The 26,432-nt window shown below is 41.5% G+C and overlaps 1 protein-coding gene across 2 annotated transcripts in view; it reads left to right on the plus strand.

Moving 5' to 3' along the window:
- Positions 1-6,176: 6,176 nt before the first annotated feature.
- LOC142768494 (uncharacterized) overlaps positions 6,177-26,432 on the plus strand; it is a 102,156-nt gene continuing 81,900 nt past the window's right edge. For both annotated transcript variants that reach the window (XM_075870484.1, XM_075870485.1), the window contains exons 1-2: positions 6,177-6,271; positions 15,774-15,841. In XM_075870484.1, coding sequence (XP_075726599.1) covers positions 6,226-6,271; positions 15,774-15,841 — 114 coding nt within the window. In that variant the 5' untranslated portion in view covers positions 6,177-6,225. The remainder of the gene's footprint in view (positions 6,272-15,773; positions 15,842-26,432) is intronic.

Here is a 26,432-nt window from a genome sequence, read left to right on the forward strand (position 1 = left end):
ATATATATATATGGAAAGAATTGTATGCTAAGGGGCTCGTTTTTTCTTGTTTGCCACAATGATTATGAGATCTAACAGGCAATAATGCCAAGGAAAGTATAGGGGAAGATATTAGACCGAATCGTAATGTGACGAAGAAAAGTGGGTGAAAAAATAACTTACCGTGGGCAGGATCCGAACCTGCAACCTTTGAATGACGCGTTCGACGCTCTATCACTTGAGCTACCACGACAGCCATCCCCCCAGCCACTTTATTGGGTTTATATGTGAATTTACCATGGGAGTGTCAGTCAGCGCCACCAGTAGCCTTGGCGGCGAGTGTGGCGAGTATATATATATATATATATATATATATATATATATATATATATATATATATATATATATATATATATATATATATATATATATATATATATATATATATATATATATATATATATATATATATATATATATATATATTTATATATATATACATATATATATATATATATATATATATATATATATATATGGTGTAACAAAGTGGGATATTGAGTCGTCAATTTTATTAGCTGAAGTTCCGCTCTAAAACTATATATATCCGAACAAAGTCACAGTTTGGCGAGAAAGTCAAAGCGTGCATGGCCATTTCATTTGTTAGGAACTATTCACAAATTGAATTTAAGGCACAAGATAGACGCATACACAAGAAAGGAAACGGAAAAGATTGTGGCTTCTAACTTTCGTCTTGTTCTTTCCAACATGTGCACTCATGCTTGTTCTACACTTTTGCTGGCCAGCCTCTTTGAGCAAACATTTTTTTTTCATAAGCCACGCAGGATATTGCGCTTTAAAATAGGTTTGCTAATGTCATTAGGCCAGTAAAATTGGCACCACAGCACCGACTTTCAGATTCTGCTGACCATTTTCACATGTCCCAATACGGTATTACGAGGGGAAACACACGCCTTACTTTAATGGGACCCAATACAATCTTGATGCAAAATGGGATGCTTTTAGCGCAACACGTGCAGGCAGCGATGCTTAAATTCGTTCGCCAACAAAACCGAGAGATGGCGCACAGAAAGCTAGACCCATCGATCTGAAAATATACGTGAAGAGACCTTATTGCTGGTTGAGTTAGCGTACGTTTATAATTAAATTCAGGGTGCGAAAATAAGCACACACAGAAGAGAGGACATGGACAGAGTGCAACTTCTAACCTCATTCATGTTCTTTCCCACTTCGCTAAGCAGTGAGTCCTACACTCACACCCATGCTTGCGTATAAGCACCTGTGTGCAGCTCTATTCAATAGTAATAGCATGCGTGGTAGCAGAAGGAAATTTCCCTCAATCAAACAGTGGGTCAGCCAGATGAGGAAACAAATATGGGTGTAGAGAATGAGCTCTCTTAAAATTTACAAAGCAATGCTTCCCTTATCATGACTTATAGGTTGTTTTGAATAAAATATTGAATATATTAGCTAACATGTAGTCAAGTTCATGCGTATGAACTAAAGGAATTTACTTGTCAGCTTAGGAAAGCTCCACGCATTGGCCCGGCAGAAAAAGACAAAGCTCTATTTTTTGTGTTTGCTGGGAGAATCCACCCAAATTGATGACGCCGGCTGAGATTTAACGTGAAAGCTCCGATAGAATCACAGCAGAGATTGATTTTCATGCCGTTGTTTTCTGCACTGCCACCACCGCTTATGTCCCTAACCACTGCCGCATGACATTAAATATGAAAAACATGCCGAGAATAGAATCAAACTTGAAACCGCTTCTTATGTGTTGCAGACCAGTATTCAACCACAGAGCTACTTCTTTTTTGTTTTATTGCATAATCAACACGAACAACTGCTGTGAACTACGCACAACATAGTCATATTCGAGTTACCTTAACGTAAACAAAACCTGCATTGTTACGAATAGTAGGATGTATTTCATAAAGCAGGCAAACACACAAGCGTCCAGGAAGGAAAGCCAATCGGGAACAGAGTCGAAAGTTTCAACGACACTGCGCACTGAAGCAGCTTCGTCTGGGAAGACAGAACTTCCTACCACAAGCTGTGATAGGAAGTTCTTTTTTATTGTTTTTTAGAACGTACAAAAATAAAATGCATCATGAAAATGAATAAAACATTCCTCTATTATTTCCGGTAGGCTGCAGAGTCTAAATTTATGGTCCAGGGCACATGTATTGATTGTTCATTGAGCCACGTCTTCATTGGCAGAGTAAAAGCCTGTAGTTTAAAGAAAAACTGTTTGCTGCAGGTGACACTCACACTCTACGCTCACAAAACAAGACATCCTCGCGTGATAAAACTGAGTAGGGCCGTAGATAAACGGGTACTGGCAAAATAATTGATGTCGTGTAATTAATAGTGTTAGCACGTCTAATAATGTGTAGTAAAACAGTAAAGTAACAGCCAGTTGTCACGCAATGAAAATTCCGTAACGAGTCGTTCGTAGATTGGGTTAATCCATTACAAACGCATTAGCATAATTCTTTATTGTCGTGAGCCAGAGGATCAAACGAGGGTACATATCACCTCACAAGCGTAAAAAGTGTACTACGCACCACCAAAAAAATAATGCGTGATGCCATAGTTGGCGCTCACTCACAACAGAAAACTCGTGATTCTTGGCGTTGGGGCACTATGCCAGTCTGTTTGTAGAAGTTGCCTTGAGCGTGTGCAAAAAAAATATCTATAAATACCGCTGTTCAAACTTTGGCTGTAACTACATTGCACGTTTTGGGCAAGCCTGGCAGTTTTGGATTTTGCATACAATGCGAATTTGACTACTGCTTTGACCAACATCACTGCGACGAGACGCTGTGTCACCATTTAGACCTGTCTCACGTAGGCCGATTAAGCCAGCCCGCCAAGCATCACTTTTCATTGCTATATGAGTGGATATCACCTCCCTGTGCAACTCACATACTTTTGAGCCTACCTCAAAACCATTATTGTGAATCTTATAGTCCCCTTCCTCATTCCTATACAGAGTGGCGTGCAAGGAATATATAGACACCACAAAGACTCCGTGTTTTTAATTAAAAGTCTCTCTCTCTCTCTTTCTTTCTCTCTCTCTCCCTGTAGTTCGTGCATTAAATATTTTCTCCGTGCTGTTGCCATGCCTTAAGATGCCATCAATATTTTGAAGTGCAAGAATTGCAACATTAGTGACACAGTCGTCACTAAATATGGGCTTTTAGAGCACTCTAAATTGTGCAAAATACCTCAACGCCTCAACCAACTGCTGTTCTCGAGCCTTAACATGCATATTCATTTTGCTAAACAAGCTGTCAAATGACCATATTTGCTTGAATAGCAGACAACTCTAATCCATCACTTAAAGAGTGAGATGTGCATGTGAAATATCTATCTCACTTACATAGGGAAAGTGCAATTTCGACAGACAAGCTGTCTCACACAACAGCTATGTTTTTTTTTTTGAATAGGTGTGTAAAAGGTTTTTTACAATAATGCCTCCATCATTTTTTCTAAGCACCTTTAAGCGTTTATATTTCATAAGGCTGATCAGATATATATTTCAGGCTTCATTAATTTAATGGTGGCATACGTGATGACAGCATGCACTCTGTAAGTGCAGCACAGCTGCTCAAGAGATGCTACAGCCGAATCGCTTATCTTTGTCATCATTCATGCTACGGCAAATTCAGGGGTTGTTCGCAAAACATCTCGCAAGTAGAGATGAAGGGTATGGTGGAAAATGAAGTACTCCTGCCCCATTCCACAAATTCCAATCTCTACTAGGCCGAGAAAAATTGAAGTGAGTGAAAATAGACGTTTATTGCTTTCTACAAAATTTTCCCATTTCTTCACTTTCTAACTCTTCCCGAACTACCTACAGCGAAACGCCTATAACAGACCAAAGCTTTTCTTTGTTTTGCATTGTTCAGACCACTTTGGCTAAAAGAGGAGGGAGCATTTTTCAATGAGTTGGGAAGCCCCAGATTTGGATGGTCAGTTTAGGGTTTGCTTGATGTGTTCACATAACACAATACTTTAAGAGTAAATGTTGCATAGAATATACACCCTGAATGGTAAAGCAGCTGATGTTTAGGTATTCTGAATTTGGTGTATTGATTGACTATTGTTTTAAATACAAGAAAAGAACAGCCGTTCCATTCGGCACGTTTTTTTTTTGTCCGGCCGTGATATTCAATAACTTCTTAAATTGCACACAGTAGCTGCCAGAGCTAAGTTCTGCGTCCATAAGCAACGTTATTCTGGGAACAACACCACTTTCTCTCATCACACTCTCATCGTAAGTGCAACCGATGCTAAATGCTTTAATCATTTATTCTGGACGTTGGTCGTCGGGATGGATATGTCACACTAAGCATCAACGTAGGTGCATCGGTGTTTGATTGGAGCTATGTCTGTCAAACGCTAATAGACATTGCGCAATTTTCTTGAAAATCAAGGTACATTCTACAACTTACGTGAAGACATGTCTCGCTTTTATAGTGGATCTACACCTGAGGAGAAGGAGGCATCAGCCATATATTTGTTTATTCTGTTGACTCAGTGAGCTATATTCAAGTGTTATTCCTCCGCGGAGGAATGCGGCAAAAAGTGTTATGCAATATATTCAGATCGTTACACTTTAAAGGGCATTCAGTTTCGGTAATACTGACGTATGTGCTTTAAAGTGAGTGCTGACGTTACGTCAGACCATAGGTTGCCCTTTATTGGTCAATGTTTTCAAATTGCCTACTAAGCCCACAATGTGGACACAACTACATCAAAAAGAACAGGTCAGTCCACCTCGGTACAATTCACTCAATACGAAGAAATGTGGCATCAAACTACTTGTTCACTGAATTCCATAAATTCTAATACCACAAAGCTTGGAATCTGGCGAATAATTCAGGTTTTATAAGAGACTGCTTAGTTACGCAGCTGCATTTACTATTTCTTTAAGGTAAAAATCATCAGATGAACTACACGGGATCGTAAGTGTTCTCCACCATAAAGCACCTGGGATTCCTGTGCCTCGTGTCACTTTTGGGTGTATTAAAATTCATCATGTTTCTCACAACATTATGCTCGTTGATAAGTTATTTGATATGCAATGCTCTTCTACTCATGAACATTTATTTGTTGGTAAAATAAAAAGACTTCTTTCCACTGGTAGCGGATGACCTTTTGTCTCCAGACTCTGTATTCATATATAGTAGTATCTTTGTGAGTATTACAAACATATTTTTGAAGAAGGTAATAAATCAATCTCACTTAAGAAGACAAGCCTAATAAATACTGTTATTTTGAGGCTTCACTGCACGCTCGCCCTTTTTAATATTCACGCGCTATTGATATCGTAGGGTGACCATGTGGCAACGTTTGTTTGAATGATATGACTATTCTCTCACAAATTCATCACATTGTTTTGGCTATTACAGTACATATAAAACCATGAGGTTAACGCAGAATTCATGTTGTGTGTTTGTATGTTTACTTTAGCATACGCTTCTGTGCGTTATCGAACTTGAATTTTGGTTTTAATCAGTTGATATAATTCGAACCATAAACATTCAACTTTCAGTAGTGTTTCTGCATGACTTTCAATCATGTAGCACTAGGTGTGTGCATTTTGTGAATACGTCAGAATACACAATAAAAAAGATTGTACACGCAACGTTCGTATCAATGTGGTAATTTCTAAAAGCTAAACAACAACAAACACTGGTCATTACAACAACATACCAATTAGTTAATCTTATTTGTATGAGTCTCTGTGCAGCTGGAAATAAAATTCCAACGTTGGAGCATGAAACACATCCATTACTCGGCCGATGCGATGAAAAACAATTCTTGTGGTAATGGAGATTTCAACCTAGCAAGTAACGAACTCATTCGTGTTCATTGGAGAACAAGTAAATGTAAGATTGTCTTGTGCTGTCTTCTGTGACGAAGCACTTTTTTGAGACATGTGGCTGCATAGACAAAGGCAGGGGCATATGGCAATAGTGAGCATTGCAATTCCATGCTTCTCCGGTTTAACAATAGCGGGATATTCACCACTAGTTTTCTCATTGGTTGCCTCTTTGTACCTTAGTTAACAAGAAAGAAGAAATATTTCATGTACAGCAATACACACACGCGTCGTACTTGACCTATGCAGTATATAAGTAATCCGTATGTGATCTGAACAGTTTAGGCGGGCAATTCAGCGTCTTTGACGAAACCGTTCACGCATCAGTCATGAAGCTACTTGATTTTAGTGCCTTGATTTTAGCAATAGTAAGCGGTATGTACTTTTATGTCATAACTAAGCATATCAAAGTCAATTTCCATGCCTGTAGAGTAAAACTATCAACGTAAGGTACGTGGACTAAAAAGTGGCAAGCGGATAAAATTATAAAAAATAATGGCGATTCAAGGTGAAGATTTCCAAGAGGTTCGTGTTTAATGACCGGTAAAAAACATAAAAATTGAGTAATTGTCATGATATATCATTGGCATGACGCGGTTTAGTTTTTTTTTTTAAATACCTGTGGAACACTAAAAGAGTGAATCAAAGACAAGAATCTATTATAGTGAATTTTCTTCGCAAGGTTCTCCGAGATGCTAGTGAGCAGCGGTAAGTCGTCGATATAAATGCCTTGCTGTTTGAAGGGTGAACGACGCGCTCCGTGGTGGCTCAGTGGTTAACGCCTCACTTTGACTACGCAGAGGTCCCACGTTCGATTCCGCGTGCCGGCGTGTTTTTGTGATTTTTTTCTTCCTTGCATTTATATATATATATATATGTATATATATATATATATATATATATATATATATATATATATATATATATATATATATATATATATATATATATATATATGTATATATATATATATATATATATATATATATATATATATATATATATATATATATATATATATATATATATATATATACGTACACCGATAGTGACGGCGATGCCAACTCCGGCGGCCAAATCTAGCCGAGAGGGTTTATATAGTTGGTATCGCAACGAAAGCCTTCCCTGCTAGCTTTTGCGACTTCTGCGGGGGCATAAATAAGGAACTGGCGTTTCACTAAGCACTGCGCTCTTTTACCTGTTGCTCCTTTAAACATGCATTGTAGCGCTATTCCTTTTCTAGTGCAGCTGAAGCAGTAGTCCTTGGCTGATCAGTGTACCCTTCCTCCTGTCTTTGGAAGTTGACCCCCTTGCGTACTTTTACTTGAACATGATTGTGGCCCCAACTTTTCCGTTTTATTGCCGAAATGTCTTGTGTTTTCTCATGCTCGTAAAGTCAAGAAGAGTGAATGGTTGAAGACAGTTATTAACAATTGTGCGATCATTTGTTGCTCTATTTGTAAAATAAATGAGTAACGAGCAAAGGAAGAAAAGTAATGAATGTTCCATAAGCTCAAGAAGATGAAGCGAGAATCAGAGCAATATACGCTTCGAAATACATTAGAGGAGCATTAAGAAAAGCTCAATATTATTGAGTACGTAGGGCACGTAGTAAGGCGCCTATTTAAATATTGTGAACTTTTCGGGTAATTGTGAAGGCAGATTGTATGATATAAAGTGATCGAAACTCAGGGACACCAGGACTTCTTATAGTCGGACTAACCCAGGAAGCTAGGCTGAAGAACAAACACCTAAAGAGCGCGTACAAAATATTATACGTGATAAGTGTTTGTAGTTGTCATCGTCATACACTGTGCAGCAACACCTCAATCGAATCCTGATCAATGAAGAACATAGTGGTGCTGAAGCTTCTCATATACCTGTCGCATACGAGTGGCGATTGTGTGCCTCAATTGAAATTGTACTTGGACAAGAGAAAGTACGATGTACTCAGCCTTGTAACATAGGCAAGCGGTCTGAAGTTTGTGATATAAAAATCATAGCATGCAGATTTTTATTACTATATTACTCCAATTTTATAATGTATTATAATCGCTGTTCAAATTCAAAAAAGCAGCGCTGAACATTTGGTATATTACCGGATGGGTCACGATATTCACAGAAGACTTACTAAATATTGCGAGTCATAGTACAGTATACATTAAACGCAAAATCCATTGGGCGAAACAAATATTCAAATATTTGTGAAAGTACCTAATGTGCAACAAATGATTGTGAGCTGATAACTGATGACTATTAAGCAGTACAAATTCAATAAACCAAAAATGCATTAGACAGCTCACAGAGTAGTTTAATTTGCTTCTGGAATTCTATTGCATGAAACGTATTATGAATCCGTAATAATATCACTAGAAATCTGCTCGGTCAAACAGAATATCATTGCGATTTGGTAACCAATGAAGGGGACTTAGCAAGTCAGGCAAAAAATCAATATTGGGCGATTTCTTACTAATGCTTTCTTGTGTCGTAGTTAACCTCTCAGTATTTCTGTGATTTCTGTCTATTTCTCCTTTATTTAACAATGTTCAAGTAATGATCACTTAGGAAACATGGCAGAGTGGCGTATACTACGCGCAGCAAGAGAGCCCCATATCAAAACAAGACTGATGCAGTGGGAAGTATCGAATTTACGAGCGAGAACACAAAAAGGGCTTTCACACAATGTTGCCAAACTTTTACCTTTGACCTATAACCTTGTGTAAACTCCACAAAAATATGAAATCAAGGAATCATAGAGGAATATATTAACAACAAACAATACCGCAACTGCTCACATGCGCTGGCTAGTAAACAACTCGGGCAGCAAAATTAAGATTCCATTGCTCTCACGGAAGGCTCTGCGACAATTTCCGGGAGGCCTCGCGTTGTCACTTTACTCCTCGGCCCAAATAAATCACCTCATGGTTGACGTGCCAGTACAACTACAAGCGAGACGAGAACCACAGCTTCATGAGTGCGCCAGGGTCCGTCATGGAGGAAGGAAAAATATAGGAGGAAGCATTACGCAACGCTATTGAAGCCCACCAAGTCTGCCCAACACCTGACTAAAACGTCAGCGCGTGCGGTAGGTTTCAATTCTCTCGGTTTTGTTTCGTTTTGAAAAGTGCTTCATCGCTCGTAGCGCAGATGCACTATCGTGAACGCTGTGCTCACATTTCTGTATTTAGCGTCAAATCGCAGCGTTTGTTCGAAGCTAGAAAAGTTTTCGCTATCAATAATCTTATGTAGGCACGTCTGAAGGAATGCGGTGTTGCGGGAAGTTGAAGAGCGAGAACCTAATTATGTGGCTGTGCCCTGTGGTGGGTAGAGTTGTTTCTTCAGTAACGTTGCACTGTGGCTCGTGTTTCTGTGCGTGGCATATGTTGCCATTCCATAAGCGAAACTCTTAACTTGCAAAGCAAGAATAAAGTATAAACACCACGGTTTTTAAGCCTCCCTTTAGTAGTGATGAACAAAATCGTGAGTCGGAGTCTACTTTTCCCCATCATTCGCCGATGCATGTTGCAGGCTTTGTAATGAAGATTGTTTGCTTTCAATGACCTACCGCTCGTTACTGTTGTCAGTGAAACCAGTGCTGTGAACAGCGAAGACCAGTGCTCGTAAAAAAAAAAACTGAAGCTACCGTGCGAAATACCTGCTTTTGTCTGAAACGCAGTTCGTTGCGAAAAGCTACGCCAGTTTTAATTGCCTGCATTTACAAGCATTACTTGAGCTAGAGCAAAGAATGGTCATTCTCTTCTCCTTCCGAAATCACTTCTTCCCTATATAGGCAACCATTCTACGCGCTTCGGTTTTATTGTCACCTAGAAGACACGGACATCGTTTTGAAAGACGTAACAAAAAATTCTAACAGTGATACGCAGCATGTCCTAAGCAAATAGAGTTCAACTTCACAATTCAACTGAAGAAAATAATCGAAGCACCACGATTGAGTGAATGAACGTGTACACATGCACCGATAGTGCTCGCACAACAAGGAAAGATGAGAGTGGATACTCACCCGGCAGCCGGCAGAATAGCGCTAGCGGAGCTTGGCTGGCAATGCTTACTCATTGGCCGGCTGCCGTCATGTGGCTAATGCCGGTTTCGTGTGGTCGAAACGCCCTTTGCCGGCACTTCTTTATGCGGGCGTCCATTAAATGCAAACCGGTATAGCTATTTGCTTGTCAGTAGCGATTTGACCGGCAGTTCAGTATCGCGCGCAGCCGGCTGTCAGAAAGCGAAGAATTCGCAGGCCTTTTGCGCAGGGAGAGTCATTACCCGGCATAGCTTCAGTTTATCATGCTATAACCTGCTCTGGAAGCATACTGTGACTACTATAATAATCCGCGCACGAAATGCCTGCGTTCTTATGGCAGCTGGCCGCTCACAAAAGTGAACTGCCGGTAAAATCACTATTGGTTTGTTGTAGACACATGATGTTTCCAAAGCAGGCTATGGCGTGATTAACTCAAGCTATACCGACAAATAACTGTCCCTGCGGAAACTGCGGCCAGCCGCTCGCGGAAGCACACAGCCGGTAGGATCGCCTCGGGTCGTCACGGCATTGCGCTTTCGGTGCCGGTAATGCTACAGCGTACTCGTTATGCCGTAAATAAATACAACTGCCAGCAAATTGCTGTACCGGTGTGAACTGCTGGGCCTCTTCACTTGACGGAGGCTCGCGAAAAGAAACTCCAACAGATCCCCAAGCCAGAAAAGTGCGTTTTGCTAGACGAGGCCGGCATTAGCCCTGTGACTCCAGCCGGCTAATGACGAAACACTGCCGGGCAAGTACCACGAGCACGCAGAATTCTGCCGGCTGACGGGCGATTATCTATTCCCGGGAAGGATACACAGTGATAATAGTCGTCACAAAAATGTGAGGAATACATGCGTACAATGCTCACAATGCTCTGGCTAATTCGACTGAAGTGCCCGTTTAACGTTGGTTCGGGATCCTTTCACGGTTCGCCTGAATTTCTCGCTTGCACGGAACGAATGAACCGGAACAAGCACTGAAAAAACGTAATGAGAACATCTCCAGAAGTGCAGATGGGGACACCGAGCAGCGTACGGATCAGCTGGGTGCTCCGTGAAGCGGCCAAACTGCCGCTCTCCCACTAAAAACTACCGAGAACCAGACAAGAACATCTCGGCATGCCTCGTTTATGGCGGGATATCACGGCAAAAGGTCACGTGTTGGGCCGACTTTGATGGCTTTAAGACGGGTTGGCTTGCCAAGACTGGATGCGTGACGTCATGCTTCCTCACTCTAATACCTCCTATGTTTTTTCTTCCTTCATGGTGTCCGTGACGAACGCTTACAAATTAGTGACAATGGTGCGCTACTTACACTGTATTTATCGTGCGGGTAAGGGTGAAAATATCACGCAGAGTTGTTAAGGAGAGCGTTGAAAGCAGAAAAAGTTTATATATGTGAAAGTATTTTGAGAAGACGCTGGTCTGTCTTCATTATCCCGACTACCATGCAAACGCTACCTAATGCAGCTAGATCGAGTCTGTGACATGTTACGAACTCAGTTTTCTCGCGCCTAAAAAAGCTTGATAGGCACGTCTGACCAGTCAGTGCATTTTATTCAAACTGTTCTTGAATGTTCAGATGTTTCTGCATCACTTCTGGTGGCAACGATGCACATACAAGATGAATACTGTAGACCACTCGCAACACTCTCACATCTATACAAGTAAGCTTCCCGCACGTTGAAGCAACACTGTCGTTGTGAGTCACCAGCAGCCAAACAATACCGAAGAATTTTTTCACCAGTCAGACAAGAATGTTGTTTGTAGAAGATCTCACAGAATGTAATGCTCAACATGGCTAATCTTTTTTGAAATATTTGACTCACCTGAGGTTTGAAAGCGATGCACATGAAGCCCCAGTAGATGGGCTAGTGAACTGCTTTTATGTAGAGAATTATGTATATTAGAATGCTAGATATGTTTTCACCATTGCATATATCGTCCTTGAAAGTTACAGACAACTTAGTTCCCAAATCATAACGGAAACGTGTGCGTTGGGACGGCGTTATCCTGCTTGTGCTTACGCGTTTTAAGGCAGCCAAAGAGGAGATCTTGCCAAACGCTTTGAAGAGCAAAAGATTCAGGAGCTAAATGAAACTTTTCTATGTTCCCTGAGCATGTGACCCTTCTACACTGCCTATGCAATTCCTCTGTGGGCTGAGGTGAAAAAGCTGAACTCCTGATCCACCTATACAGTCACAACTTCACTGATCATAGCTGATATTCAAAAGGGTCAACAGGGACCGAACACCTAATCACTGTAAGACCAGGACCTAGCATTATTGCCTAGTGAAATGTGAACGCTACATCACCACAGCAATGACCACCCTTAACTAAGGGTTTTTGTAGGTGCCTCTAAACAAAGTTGAATGACATATAAAAAAACTCACCCAAGTGGTCACTGAATGCACAGCGGCGTTCGTTACCGAGGTTGTGTGCCATAAAGTACTGGAAATGCGTACTTCTCTAAAGAAAAAAAAAATAAACGAGCAATGTCATGCCTACGCTGTCGGTTGTTACGCAACTCAAGAGGTAACAAAGCAGGAACTGTGGAAAAAGATACATATGAAAGCTGTCATATGGGCCCTGAACAGTATGTCTCAATCTTTTCGAATATTGGAAAAAATGCTTAAATATGTACTCTTTCTTTCATTTTCGCGGATGCTTTTCACCTGCTAGAGGAAGCCTGAGTGTCAGAGCTTGAAGTCAGGCTTCTTCGATTCGGGGTGGACCCTTGCCCCGCGCTATTGCACAAGATGTATTCTAAAATACAGCCAAGTAATACGCTCTCCTTCTGCAATAGTATATAGGTCATTTAGATCGCATGCTCTGGTGGTGCCCTGCGTTACGCTGCGGTGAAGTCTTCACGCCTTCCAAATAAGACGGCGCTATTACCAGCTACGAATTCAAACAGTTATGGACAGTTTAACGGCCCAGCTAATCAGCAGAGAGACTAGTTCATTCTGTTCTGACGTGGAAGCAGCCCGCAACGTATGTAGGCGCGTTCTATTGACATAATAAAGCTCATTCATCCATCGATTCATTTTTTCGAGCTAACGAGTTCTAGAAGTTATCACTTACCAATAAATTATGAATACTTCCGAACACTGCCCAGGCTTCTCTGTGCTGCTACACAGTTTAAATCGTAACGCTTATCATGATACACAAACAAGAATGGACGTGTGCGTCTGCGAAGACGCTGGAATGTATGACTTTTGCATAATGTGCAGAAACGTTTCATACGCTAATGTGTTCGTTACTTTTGTGTGGTGATTGTCTTTTGCTCTGTATCAAATCATTTTCCTCAAGAAAGGAGCTTAATTTCTACCATGAAAGCGTGTTACGCGGGGCTCCACCAAAAGCAGAGTGACATATTTACATCATGAGAAAGACGTTCATAAAAGAGACACCACCATAAGAGAAAGAAAAATTTTTGTAGAGAAAGTTTCCTTCGCCTGGAATTGAATTTACGGCTCTTTCAGGCCATGATGCTATGCGCCAGATACCGACTGAGTTATCGAAAGACACACTCACTTCACCAATGCGCCTTATATCTCTCACACATTGGTTGGGTAGAGAGTGCTTAGCAGCGCACATGACAGGAGGGGATAGAGGAGATGAACAGAGAACCTGTTGTATGCGCTGAGAAGCACTCTCTGTCATTTTGTACCAACACAACCAATCCAACTATCTCTGGCTCGGTGCTCTTCAATGACGGGGTGGCACGGTGCCACAGTCTGTGAGACAGGGAGGAGTAATACGGCAGTACACATACTAGCACCGATAAAGAACGACTCATTGACAATAGAGTTGAAGCGCGGCGTCTGGGCTTATGCGCTGGCATGGAATTTCCTGTTACGTTCTTTGCTTTTCGCTTTGTGTCGGCGTATGACGGCTCAATGTTGAAGTAGCAGTTTCCACATGCACCAACAGTATTTCTCCTCCGACTACTCTGCGTGCGATGACACCTACTAATAATACTTCTGCAGTAAGTGGGGCAGAATAAATACCGCCATAATCACGAAGGAAATGATAAGTTGATGAATCTCTGGCAGTAACTCTGGTGAACCATGAATCACCAGTACATTTTGTCTAGTCTGTGATGATCTAAAAACGGAGCAAACATGGATGTAGTACGATATATACGCCAAATAATGTTTTATTCATCACCCTATATGGTATAGTGAGACGTCGCTTTTATTAATATTTCATTATAACTGCTTTGTGGTCAGTCAAGTGAAGGAACAGTGGTTTTCACCTACACCACCTGTGGATACACTTGCCGGCGCTTCCGTGCCACCTCCGCTTCACGGGCTCTCAGCACTGGGTCCGCTTGTCTTCATGCGCGTTTCGCCACCCTTGCACGAGCCCTCACCACGTCTGGATCGATGGCACGTGGGGGAGTGAATCAATGAACGAATTATATGAGCAGCCCCTTTAAAACGGGCAGCCTTGCAAGCCTGGTGGCACGAGTGGGCCACCAGGCTCGCATATACTTCGGATTCCTTATCTACTTTGAATAAATTGATCTTATTGAAACAAAAAAATGTAAATTTTTGTTCTACTCTTCCTCTCCAGGCAGATTGACCTCACTTGCTCACTTGTTTTTCTCTGTATTTATTTATTTATTTATCTATATATTTATTTATTTATTTGTACTTTTTGCCACCAATACTTTAACCGTCTCTTACTTGCTTCTACCACGGAGGTGTTCAGCTTTCCATGTTTTTCTCTAAAACCCAAAGCCACATGTAGGCTTGTAACCACATGTATACCTGAGTAGATATCTCCGCATTCAATCAGAACATGACCCATTGTTTTCGTAGCTCTCGTACAGAATGTACATTTTTCCTCTTCTTTATTAAATCTCGCTTTACGGCTGCGTGTTCGAAGGCAACCCGATCTTGACTCAAACGGTAAAGCGCTTCCCCTTAAATTATCATAAAACCTCTCCCGCCTTTCTTCGTTTTTGCCCTTTCGGTAGTTACTGATAGATGGCTTTTTTTCATCGCTCTCATCAATTGTGGGCCGCAGAGCCATCTGGTGGGCGCTCTAGTACTATGGGCTCGCTACGACACGACAACAGACAAGCCTCGACCTTATGGATCTTCGCCCTTAAGAGGAACGACGTCGACAAGCGAGCGTGGTGCCTTGAAGGACCTATGAGGAGGCCAGCTTAATGTGAAACGCGTCTCAACCTGCGCGTCCCACGAATAGCACCTCAAGCTGCGAATCTCTGCCTCCCGTGTTGCTGAAGCGTCGTGTGGTAGTGTAGGTGTAGCAAATGCGTAGCTATCCACATTACTGGCGAGTGCACGCCATGCTGTTTCCATTTATTATTGATAACGCTTTGAAGAAGTTCACAGTAAGAGTACCTATTAAAGTGCTTCTTGAAGTGACCATTGTACTCGATTCACGATAAGATGTTTCCAGGTATGGCTTCAACTGCCACAGCGCTCTGATAATAATGAGCGGAGTTAGTCGCTGCGATGGAGTAGTGGCACTAAGGCTGAACGTAGGTACATCAGCATCCAACGATGCTAGAACTAGAAAGTACCAATTGACACCATCGAAGTCTCATAATGATTACACAAAAAGTATTACTTCGTCGAGGCACTTTTCAACTTCGTGTTATACTGATTCATAGACGAAGGATGCTGCCATATTTCGAAATTTTGGCAACGTCCACACCATGAAACTGTGCTTTTGCGTGGGATATACAATTTCAGGGAGTGTTTTTTGGCTGGTAATGAACATTAGCTAACTGGTCATGTAACCAATATGCTTTAGTTTCCTTAAGCGATAATACATATTTCTAATATTTTTCTTACAGAAACCACAGAACAGGTGTGGTCTCCAGCTGACTATTACTCACCTGTACATATGACACCCACTGCCAACGTGAGTTCTGGTAAACACATTTCCTCGATGTAGACAGTTGGTTTTCGTACACTACGATGCGTTCATAAAGCGCAATGGAGACGTACGTCCACTAAGTTCACACACACACGGACACACACTCACAAACATACCACATGAAAGAGATTGCACCGTGTGCTCAGATTTTGGTGTATGTTAAAAAAACCCCAGGGGTCAAAATTTCCGGAGCCTTTCACTACGGCATCTGTCATATACATTTGGTGGTTTTGGGCCATTAAACATCACATATCAATCAATCAATGAAAGGGATCGCAGAGGTTTCTTCCTGATGTGAGGGGTTCGTCTCATTGCTGGAACTCAATTTAAGAGTTGGGGCGCTATACAGAAGTGTCACATACAAGATAGCATGATATTTCAAGTTATTATTCGAATGGAACAATACCACTTTATTCAAGTTCTTCATTGATGCCCCCAACCATTCATGCTTGGTGACACCCTCGTTTATTTTGGGGCTTGTTAGCATGAAGGCTAATTTCTAAAAGTGACGAATACTATTCTAAAAGTGACGAATTCTAAACCATCACTCTGTATTTTCACAGTGCACAATTTCTCGTGCGTGTAGCCATCGATGGCAAGCGCATACGTTTGTATAACCTTTCCCATACATACTAACCTACTGTAGTTCAAGGTATGGAAAAAAATACTTTTATTACTTCACTGTGGCCCACTTCATAATTTAACGGTGCTAAAAAGAGAACAGCAAAAGCAGAAGCCGTGAGGTCAAGCAGGCTTTGCTGTCGTACATCTTATCCTACACAAAGGAATGAAAAGTGGTGAATCAAACATTTTCGTACTTATAGTACCATTTTCGTACTTATAGTATCATTTTCGTACTTATAGTTCCAAGTCTGAAAGGTGGGCAGGGTTTTCGGCCAATTTGTGTCCCTTTTTCTTTCTTTCTTTCCTTAACTCTGCTCGCCTTTCTATCTTTTTTTTTTTCAATTTCTGTCTCCTTTTTGTGCGATCTCGCTTTCTGCCTCTTTCTGCCTTGATCTTTCTTTCTCATTCTTTACCAATGTTTCACTTTTAAATGCAAATTGTTAGCGAACTTCAGCGACTTTAAGCATATCTATCTATCTATCTATCTATCTATCTATCTATCTATCTATCTATCTATTTAAACCCTCTTAACTTGGCGTGAACCAAAATTAGCATGGGGGATGAGATGGTTTGACAAATATGACGCACTCGCCAAGACATAACAAATTCGGCAGATCCCACGTACCTAGAAATCGACGTTATGCGAGGCATGCGGATGGAAGATTACCGTTTTGCAATTTTTTTTAAGTGACAAGTCATGAAATGACGCTAAATATATGTACAAATGTTGCACGCACAGACATGTGTTGAAGAGTTGCCGATGTTTAAAAAACCAGCTGTTCGCACTTGCTCAACGATGCCAACTGGAACATGCTTATTAGCAAAACCAGAAGGTGATATGAAGCACTGATGCTCGCGAGGATGTTGGCCCTGGACGCTACTACATAAATCAACTTCAGCGTATGACAACTAACCCCAATTGACGTTAACTCGACCAGACGGCTGTATCAAAGAAGTGCATATGTAATGTTCATAAAATTGATTAGGCAGCACCACAACCACCATTGACATTTCACGAAGACTCTCGTGTCCTTGACAAGTAGTTTCGGGACGTGGCGTAGCTCAGTCGTAAAGTGCCTGATTGCCACTCGGGATGTTTGGGTTCGATTCCACCTGGGACCTTTACATTTAATATTTGCACACGTCGGGTCGATGCTACCGATGTCGGCTATTAACGGCGTCGAAATTGTCCATATATGTTTTCGTCGTTTCTGGGTAAATACTAAGTGTCAATCACCTGTGACATATACCCGCATACCAGCGGAACATAACCGCCCATGGTACGTGCCACTACTGCCTGGAGGGAAGTGTTTGACGACAGAGGCATGTCAGGTCTCCTAACTACTTTTTTAAATAGTCCCTAACGTTGGGAAAATGTGGTTTTAGTGTTGGCCATTCAATATTTATAAACATTACATATGTGTTCCTTTGATACAGCCGTCACGTCGGGATAACCTAAATTGTAGTTAGGTGTCATGCGGTGGAGATAACTTATGTAGCAGTGTCCAGGGGTGCCGTCCTTGCGACCATCAGCAGTCCATATCACCTTATCAATTCTGGTGTTGCTGATACTCCTGTTCCTGTTCGCATCGTTGGGCACAAGTGCGATCAACTGTTCATGTATATAAGCATCTGCAACACTTGAGCATATATATATGCGTGCAACAATTATAGATATATTTAGTGTCATTTTGTGACGTGTTTCTCAATAAAATATAAGAACATGGTCACGGTCCTTCCACATGCTTCGCATAACATCGAACGTACACGGGATCTGCCGAGTTTTTTTTTTTGTCCTAAATTTCTAGTTTTGCTTTCACCTTCCAGATATTGTGCTCATTTTCTAAGCAGAATATTAGCGTTAGATATAGTTCTCCTTTGGCATCAATATGTTCAGCAATAATTTTTATTAATTCACTATCAGTATGTGACATTCTTACTACGAATGAGAACTCACATGCTCTGCATACTTTGAAAACATTAGTTGCCCCGCACTGAAATTTCTTCAAGTTAGCCTGCGTTCCATGACGTAAAGGCCTGTTTATGAATGAAATAGCTGATTCACTGCCAAAGTCATTGTTAAATGGGCCTGTTAATAAACATTTACCAGCATCTAAATTCATAATAGGTGCTAGGTTATACAAGAAACTATTGTTGGATGAATTATCTGTACCTTCAATACTGGACACACCAGAATTCAGGCGCATCATGTATTATTGAAATAGTAAAATATGTCTGAATCTATAAACGGTATTCGCATTCACGAGCCTGCGTTGTCAGACTCGACAGCTAAATTCATAATGAAACACAGCTGGTCTGGAAGAATCTCCTCATTGTTCTTATTGCGGAGTAAATGAGTCAACCGAGCATTACATATTTCCTGTAATATATACTCTCCCTTCCGCAAAAGTGCTCTAGAAGCCATTTTCGCCACCTCTAAATAGATTTAAATAAGCAAACCTATTTTCTTTAGGGGCTTTGTTTTTTGGTCACAGTGGCCGGAAGATTGCTGACGTATTGCAGGAATTTGTCAAAGCTTTGAACATTTCAGTTTAAAAATAAATCTTTGCTCTTTTTATGTAACTTCTCAATTTTGTTTTTTAAATTCAATTTCACCACTTCATTTTTTGTACTGCAATACATTTCCTTGTTCAATCATTCAATCGTCCTGCTTTATCTTTCTCCTTTCATCTAAATAGAATAATCTGAAGCCTTTATTAATTGTTAGAAAATAATTAGAATATTAGGCCTTTATTATTAGAAAAACTATGTCATGCTTTCTCAATTCTTCTGCGTGGTTGTGTGCAACAGATTCAAAGTTCTACACTTTACACTGCTACTTGCTGTCATAGTGTACTTTGAGATAGTTGCTTTATATTCACTGTAAAACAGCGCCGAAAAAAACAGACCATATGAGCAGAAAGACACGTAAACAAGGCGTCCTAACGAAATTTTATTCAATATTTGCACAGAATGAGGACATCTAGGTATCCAATGTATAGACTGCGGTTGAGCACCTCAATTAGGAAACGCTGGCGTCTTGTACAGATAACCTGAATGATTATCAAATAATGTTGTTTAAACGGTAGTGATGAAAAAAAGCTCGCGGAATCATGTCTCGCGTGCCTTATGTTATATTTACGAATAAGGATATCAGATTTCTAGCTGGAACTGTTTCGCACGCGCAGTAGGATCGACCGCGTGAGACACTATCATATCTCTCATAACAGTTTTCATCATCATAATCCAAACATTGGCTGGAGGCTCTAAAACAAACATTCCCCAGCGTCTCACAAAGGGAAGTATTTGCACAAAACCTTAGCGGCCATTAGCTTTGTGCACATATTGGCTCACAGGTTAAACCAAAGTCTTTTTTCCTTTTGTCCTTCCTGTCTTTCTTCTCTATATCTACTTCTCTTGCACGATACTTCAGCGCCACGCAAGTGTGTAACGCGATCTCGAATTTGGTCCTCATTAGCATTGCCTTCACATTCTCTTTTCACATTTTCTAGTACACCTCAATGGTGCAATGAAGAACCTATGTGCGTGCAACGTTATCATTTTTAAGCTGCTTTAGAATGTATGCCTGCTAAACATGCAGTCACGAAGTGCCAGCTACTACAAGTCCTTCAGTGTGTGAAATAATGAAGTGTCTGTACTATGCGTTCCTGAGGCAATGCACGCAGCTATGCGGATGCACGTTGGTTGTGTTACTGAAGAAGACGAAGCCCTATGCATCGCATCTTTGATGTGGACAGGCTTTTGACCTACGTACTTTTTGGGTGACTCACAAGATGTAACACCTGCAGAGATCATTCTTTCTTTATTGCGACAAAGACTTGCCTTTAAAGCATATTATTTTTGAGTGTGTGTTTGTTAATGTGCACCGTTAGGCCGGTGTTGTGTATGAAGTGCTGTCTTGTAAAATTGTGGAATGTGTGGTCATGTATCCAGCGGTTGTATCTGTGTCGCTGTAACGAAGGCCGGCTTGAAGGAGGCGACGGGAGCGTCTGGCTGCCACCCTTTACATGTCCGTATAAGGTGGTATGAATCTGCTTGCATCGCTACTACCGCGGGTATTAGTGCGAGTCCCCATTTGAAACGACAATAGAGCGTTTTTTCTTCTTATTTTAAGTGTAACTTAAAAAAATGCACAGTGTGTCTCGGTAGCTAAAAACCGGCTGTCAAGTAGTGTTACTGAGTTTAATTCCAGCTCGGTGGATTGATACTTCTTCTTTGTGGTCTGGGTTTCTTTTCCGTTCAATAACAATACCGCAACTTCCTCCAAAACAAGGCATCGACATAGGCATGAAAATTTCTGCAGCTCAGGCCTTATAATGCAATCGCGTTAAGCGTGGTCAGCAGAATGGTTGCCCGCTGCCCATATAACTAAAACTGAGAAAGCATAAGGAGAAATGTGGGGAGGTTAAGAATGGCTGAGCTCTGGCAGCTACCCTGCACTAAAGAATGAGAGAAGAGAAAGCAGAGGTACAGAGGAGGAGAAAAATGTCCCTGAGTGAACCGACACGTCAAAGTTTCACATCACGAGCGATGAACAGACCGGTGGCTTTGAGGAAACAAAACAGCGTCTTTATTACCTTTCGAAACTAGGATGGGCAGCGAGAGCCATGCATAGTCCCAATAACTTCTCGAACGTGAACTCACTTCTGCCCAGTTGATTTAGAACACTCGGGAGGTCAATCCTCTCATTCGTGTATGGCATGAGGTTACATGCGGGGTGCCCAAGAGTCTCATCAACAATGTGATCGTTGAACTTCGCTCTGATGGTCATCCCAATCTTAAATGTGTAGGCATCGGTGAAGGCTACGCCCAGACACAGACAGCACAACGCTGTACTTTCTTCCTGGAAATACGAGGAGGTAGCCGCAGTCATAGAGATGGGCCGAGAGCATACAGTCGATGATGTGTGAACTGTTATGACTGCCAGTTCTGGAGTGTCATGTTCTGAGCCAGCTTTCTTAAGTATCCAGCCGCCTTAATCTTAGATAAAGGTATGGAAAGAGGGTCTGTTTGTACGTGTGCATTTCTGGCTGCTTCATTGGCGATGTCGTTGCCGGAGATACCGCAATGACTTGGTATCCACTGGAACACAACGTTGTGTTCTTTTTCGGTCGCATAGTGCAGCATTTCTCTGATCTCCCACACAATTTGTTCATACGACCCGCGATGAAGTGCCGATGAAAGATATAGTAGAGCCGCCTTAGAGTCGCAGAATACTGCCCATTGAATAGCTTGTTGTTGCTTGATATAATCGATGGCACCTCGCAGAGCAGGAATTTCTGAACCAGTCGGTGTGCTGACGTGACGAAGTTTCTAAGAGATGATGTGTCGCGATGGGATGACGGTGGCCCCGGTAAAGCTAGTACGGGTAATAGAGCTGTCTAAATAGTTGCTCGACAATTTTCGAGTTTGTTTCCTTCATTTAGTAAAATTTTTCATGTACAAGTAACTGAAAACTTTCCAAGCCCGACGCTCATCTCCCGTTTTTCTCAATCGCTCCTCAAACTCTATTTTGCTGCTGGCTTCCCTGCACTCAAACAATGTCCACCCTACGTCTCCCAATATCCCCTGATTTGGGGTATTCCTGCGTGCTCTCAAAGTTGGTCTACCATTCCACGTTTTTTAATTTCCAATCTTGCTTGAACTTCTGATTTCATGCACAAGATTGCATTGCCGGACGTCAAACCCAGGACCATGACGCCTTTCCTAATTACTCACACAATGTCATACTTATTGCAGTTCCACAGTGCCCTATTTTCATTACAGCTGCATTACTAGTGCCCTTAGACATTACGTCTTTTTTGGGCTTCTTTAGATACTAAGCCCCATTATTTATCCATACGCCCAAGTATATGTATTTATCCACTATTTCTAGCGTGACTTGCTGTATTTTATTCTCACTGCCTTTGTTATCATTAAAAATCTTGATTGCCATTTTTTTTCTGCTGAACTTCAAATTTAACCTATCTCTCTCATTACTACAGATGTCTATCATTCTCTGAAGATCTTCTTTGTTGTCGGCTGTCAATACTATATCATCAGCATACATTAATGCTGGTAATGACTGTTCAATGTATTTCCTTTCTTGGCAAAAGAGAGGCTGAATCCGAGTCGACTCCCCTCTAATTTAGCTTCTAGTCTCTGGAGATACAGCATAAAAAACAAAAGTCACAAGGCAAAAGTTCCTGTCGAAGCCCACGTTGTATCTATATAGGTGCAGATACCTGTTCGTCCCATTTGATAACTACCTTGTTAATTTTATAGATATCCTTTAGAAGATTACTTATTCCGTCATCCACATATATTGTGTCAAGTATTCCCCACAAGTCGTCTTGAATCACACTATCGTAAGCTCCCTTGATATCTAAAAATGCCAGCCAGAGGGTCCTGTGTTCTATTCCTGCTTTTTCAATACACTGCATCATTGAAAACAGATTTTCCTCCAACCTCTTTCGTTTACAGAACCCATTTTGTAGTTCTCCCAGCACCCCCTCATTCTCCACCCATGTCTGTAGTCTTTCTTTTACTATCTGCATCACCAGCCTGTAAACTACTGATGTCACAGTTATAGGAAGGCAGTTTTTATATCGACTTTGTCCCCTTTTTCTTTATAGATCATGCTGATCCTGCTTAGTTTCCACGCATTGGGAGCTTGACCATCTAATATTGCTTTGCTCGCTGCCTCTCTTAATGTTTGCTTAGAGTTTGGTCCTAGTTTATTTATTAGCATGATTGGGATGCCGTCAGGGCCGGTTGATGTGCTATTAAGAACTCTTCTCTATGCCCTTTCACACCCTCATTGTCCCAGTGGAGCCACTGAGCGAATTTGTCCATCTTCATCTCGTACGGTGCATGCAGCGCTTTTTTGGTGTTTAGATTTTTCTGTCATCATAGTTTTTATATGTTCCATTGCCTCATCTCCTTCTAGTCTGAGAACTTAAACTGTAGGTGTAAACCCCTTTTCCTTTTTCATGCTTGTCTTAACAGTCAGAGAATTTAGATAATTCTAATACTTTGCAGCTGCCTCTCTATCTATTTTGTTTACTTTCCCTATTCATTGGGCCCCGTTTTTTCCAATATTTTCACTAATCAAATCGGACGCTTCCCTTCTTCAGCTCAAAAAGTTGTCCCATTTTTTTTTACATCATCTTCCAGTTCACACCTCTGTTCAGCATACCTGTGTTCTCTGGAAGCTTCCTGACGTCTTACTATGGCTCCCTTAGCTTCTTTATTCCACCAGTTCTTTGGTTTGTGGCTGCTTTTCTCGGTTGATTTGAATCGTATTTTAGCAAGCTCCAACTCAGACAATCGAGTTAGATTTGTGTGTTCCTTTCTGTTTTAGTATTCTCGGTGATTATTATTTCGATTACCTAAGTTGCTATTTCTATTTGCCTTTCTGAATAAATATTACCGTAGGTTTGCTCATAATTCCGCCTTTCTAATTTTAATTCTCTTGTAAAACTCAGCTTAATACGTTTGTGATCACTACCTAAGCTTCTGGACCCTTATTCATCTATGTTCATCACCCTTAGCCGATTATACTTCCTATAAGACATTATTGGGTAGTCTATTATCGACTGCAGCCTCCCCACCTGCCACATTATCTGCCCATCGCATTTCTCAGTGCTGTTGCAAATGATTAAACCATCCCTTTAATACATATCTATTAGCATTCTGCCTGTTGGTTCAGTATATCAATCCGCCCCGTCACGGTGGTCTCGTGGATAAGGTACTCGGCTGCCAACCCGCAGGTCGCGGGCTCGAATCTCGGCTGCGGCGGCTGCATTTCCGATCGAGGCGGAAATGTTGTAGACCCGTGTGCTTATATTTGGGTGCATGTTAAAGAACCCCAGGTGGTCGAAATTTCTGGAGCCTTTCACTACAGCGTCTCTCATAATCATATGGTGGTTTTGGGACGTCGAACCCCATATATCAGCATCATCTGTATATCCATCAATATCTTCTATGTGTGTATTCTTGTCTCCTAAAATAATTACTTCGCCCTCTTCTTCTAGTTCATCAGTGTGATTTCCTATGCACTGCACCATTTGTTAATTTTCCTCTTAGGCTTTTGCCCTTGTCCACAAGCATACAAAACCCAGGAGCGTCATTTGCTCTGCCTTTTTTCTTTTTAGCCATAAATGTGGACGAACCTATAGAACGATGCCTGTGGTCGTTTTTCTGGCAGGAACGACACATAGCTCAATACCATTCGTGAAATGTGCCGGCGATGGCTCTCAGCATGTTGGTTGTGACGTAGGTAGTAACCGTATGATCCCGAGATATCGTAGCTGCTTTAGCTGTTGATGTGGTTCGTGGTAGACCGAAACAAACACGTAGTGCCAGTGCTTGCAGGCTCGGGAGTACTGGAATGTATGACTTGCAAGTTTTAGTATGCAGAGGAGAACTGTAACGCAGTACTCCAATAAGAAGTGTTTAGTATAGCTGTAGTATGAAGCTCCATGATAGACCCCATCTTTTTTGCAGCGAGAAATTTCAGGACGTGGGCAGTAGATACGAGTTTCGCTTTAACGTGAGCTACATTAGGGTTCCAGGAGAGGTTGAGGTCAACACCGACACCTAGATAACGATCACTGCGCTTGTAAGAGATGAGCTGGCCATTATTGCTCATTGCGTGACTTGTTATCGCCTTGCTCGTGAAGGTCACCGGCGCACATTTGTCTGTCGAAATTGTTAGACCTTGCGTACGAAGATAGTGAGATGCTTGCGACTCTGCCCTCTGTACCCTTGCTCAAGCCTGGCTGTGTTTCAATTCTTAGACAGCACGTAGACAGTCTATGAAAACTGCTTAGAAGACAGCATAAAGCCCATGCTGTCCGAGAAATTAAACACAATTAGACGGCTTTTACGCGATAATGCGCCACCTCGCGTCGAGAAAAAAAATTTAAAATAAACAAACGTAACAGTTGTATTTTCTGGCCTATTTCATGTTGAAATCAAATACGAATAAATATTACTCACATTGAGCGTCTTCAGAAGTGTCAGCCTGTGTGCAGACGACCATTCCGGCGAGATTTGATCTATCTGAGCATATCTGAACGATTCGCCGAGCTGCCATTTTGTTTAGACAGCAAAGTAGCCTGCATCATATTTGTCTTCGATGTGGTCTTCTCGAAGCTGTCTAATTTGCCGGCTACGTGAGAATCGGAATAGGACTTAAAATGGCCGCCGTCCATTTACCTGTCTATTTAGCCGTCTACGGTGAGTATTGGAACACAGCCCCTGTAGGCATGTCACTGCTGATGCCACTACACAGATGTCATCAGCCTATATCGAAACACTAACTGTTTCCGGGTGAGCTTGCGCTAGGCCAAGCAAGGCAAGGTTGAAAAGAACCGGGTTGAAAGCACCATCTTGCGGGACGTCCCTGCACGTGCGCAAACCAAAAGCAGTTTCTGCCAAAAAGTAAATCAAAGGATCAAAAAAAAAGAAGACTGATTTCTTTATTGTAGCATTCGCTATAACACAAGGATAAAGCGTGTATAGTAACAGGAACTATGTAATGTTTTGTACATTAATAAATTAGAGTTTTCGTGATGTCCTCGAGTGTTTAGTTGTTAAAGCAGAGCATAACCATGAGGTTTATACCACACAAAAGCAAAGCAGCTACAGCATCAAAGAAATTAATCGTGAAGTGCACCGCACCACAGTGGAGTTTCCTATATAAATTTGTGTCGAGAGCGTTCCCTGCACTTGAACTACGGTACCAACGAGAGTGTACATATACATTACATGTTAACAAATAAACGTACTTTTTTATTTAAAAGGAAAGTTTTTCTGGAAGACATCATTAAACACAAGCGCACGATTATATATCAAATGGAAATCGCCCCCCCCCCTCCACCACCTTCCAAGCAATAAGAAATATGTACACCAGCAATTACGATAAAAAAACGTCGTGGATCCGCCT

This window comes from Rhipicephalus microplus, chromosome 8, assembly GCF_043290135.1.
Source record: "Rhipicephalus microplus isolate Deutch F79 chromosome 8, USDA_Rmic, whole genome shotgun sequence".
In the NCBI taxonomy this organism is placed as follows: Eukaryota; Metazoa; Arthropoda; class Arachnida; order Ixodida; family Ixodidae; genus Rhipicephalus; species Rhipicephalus microplus.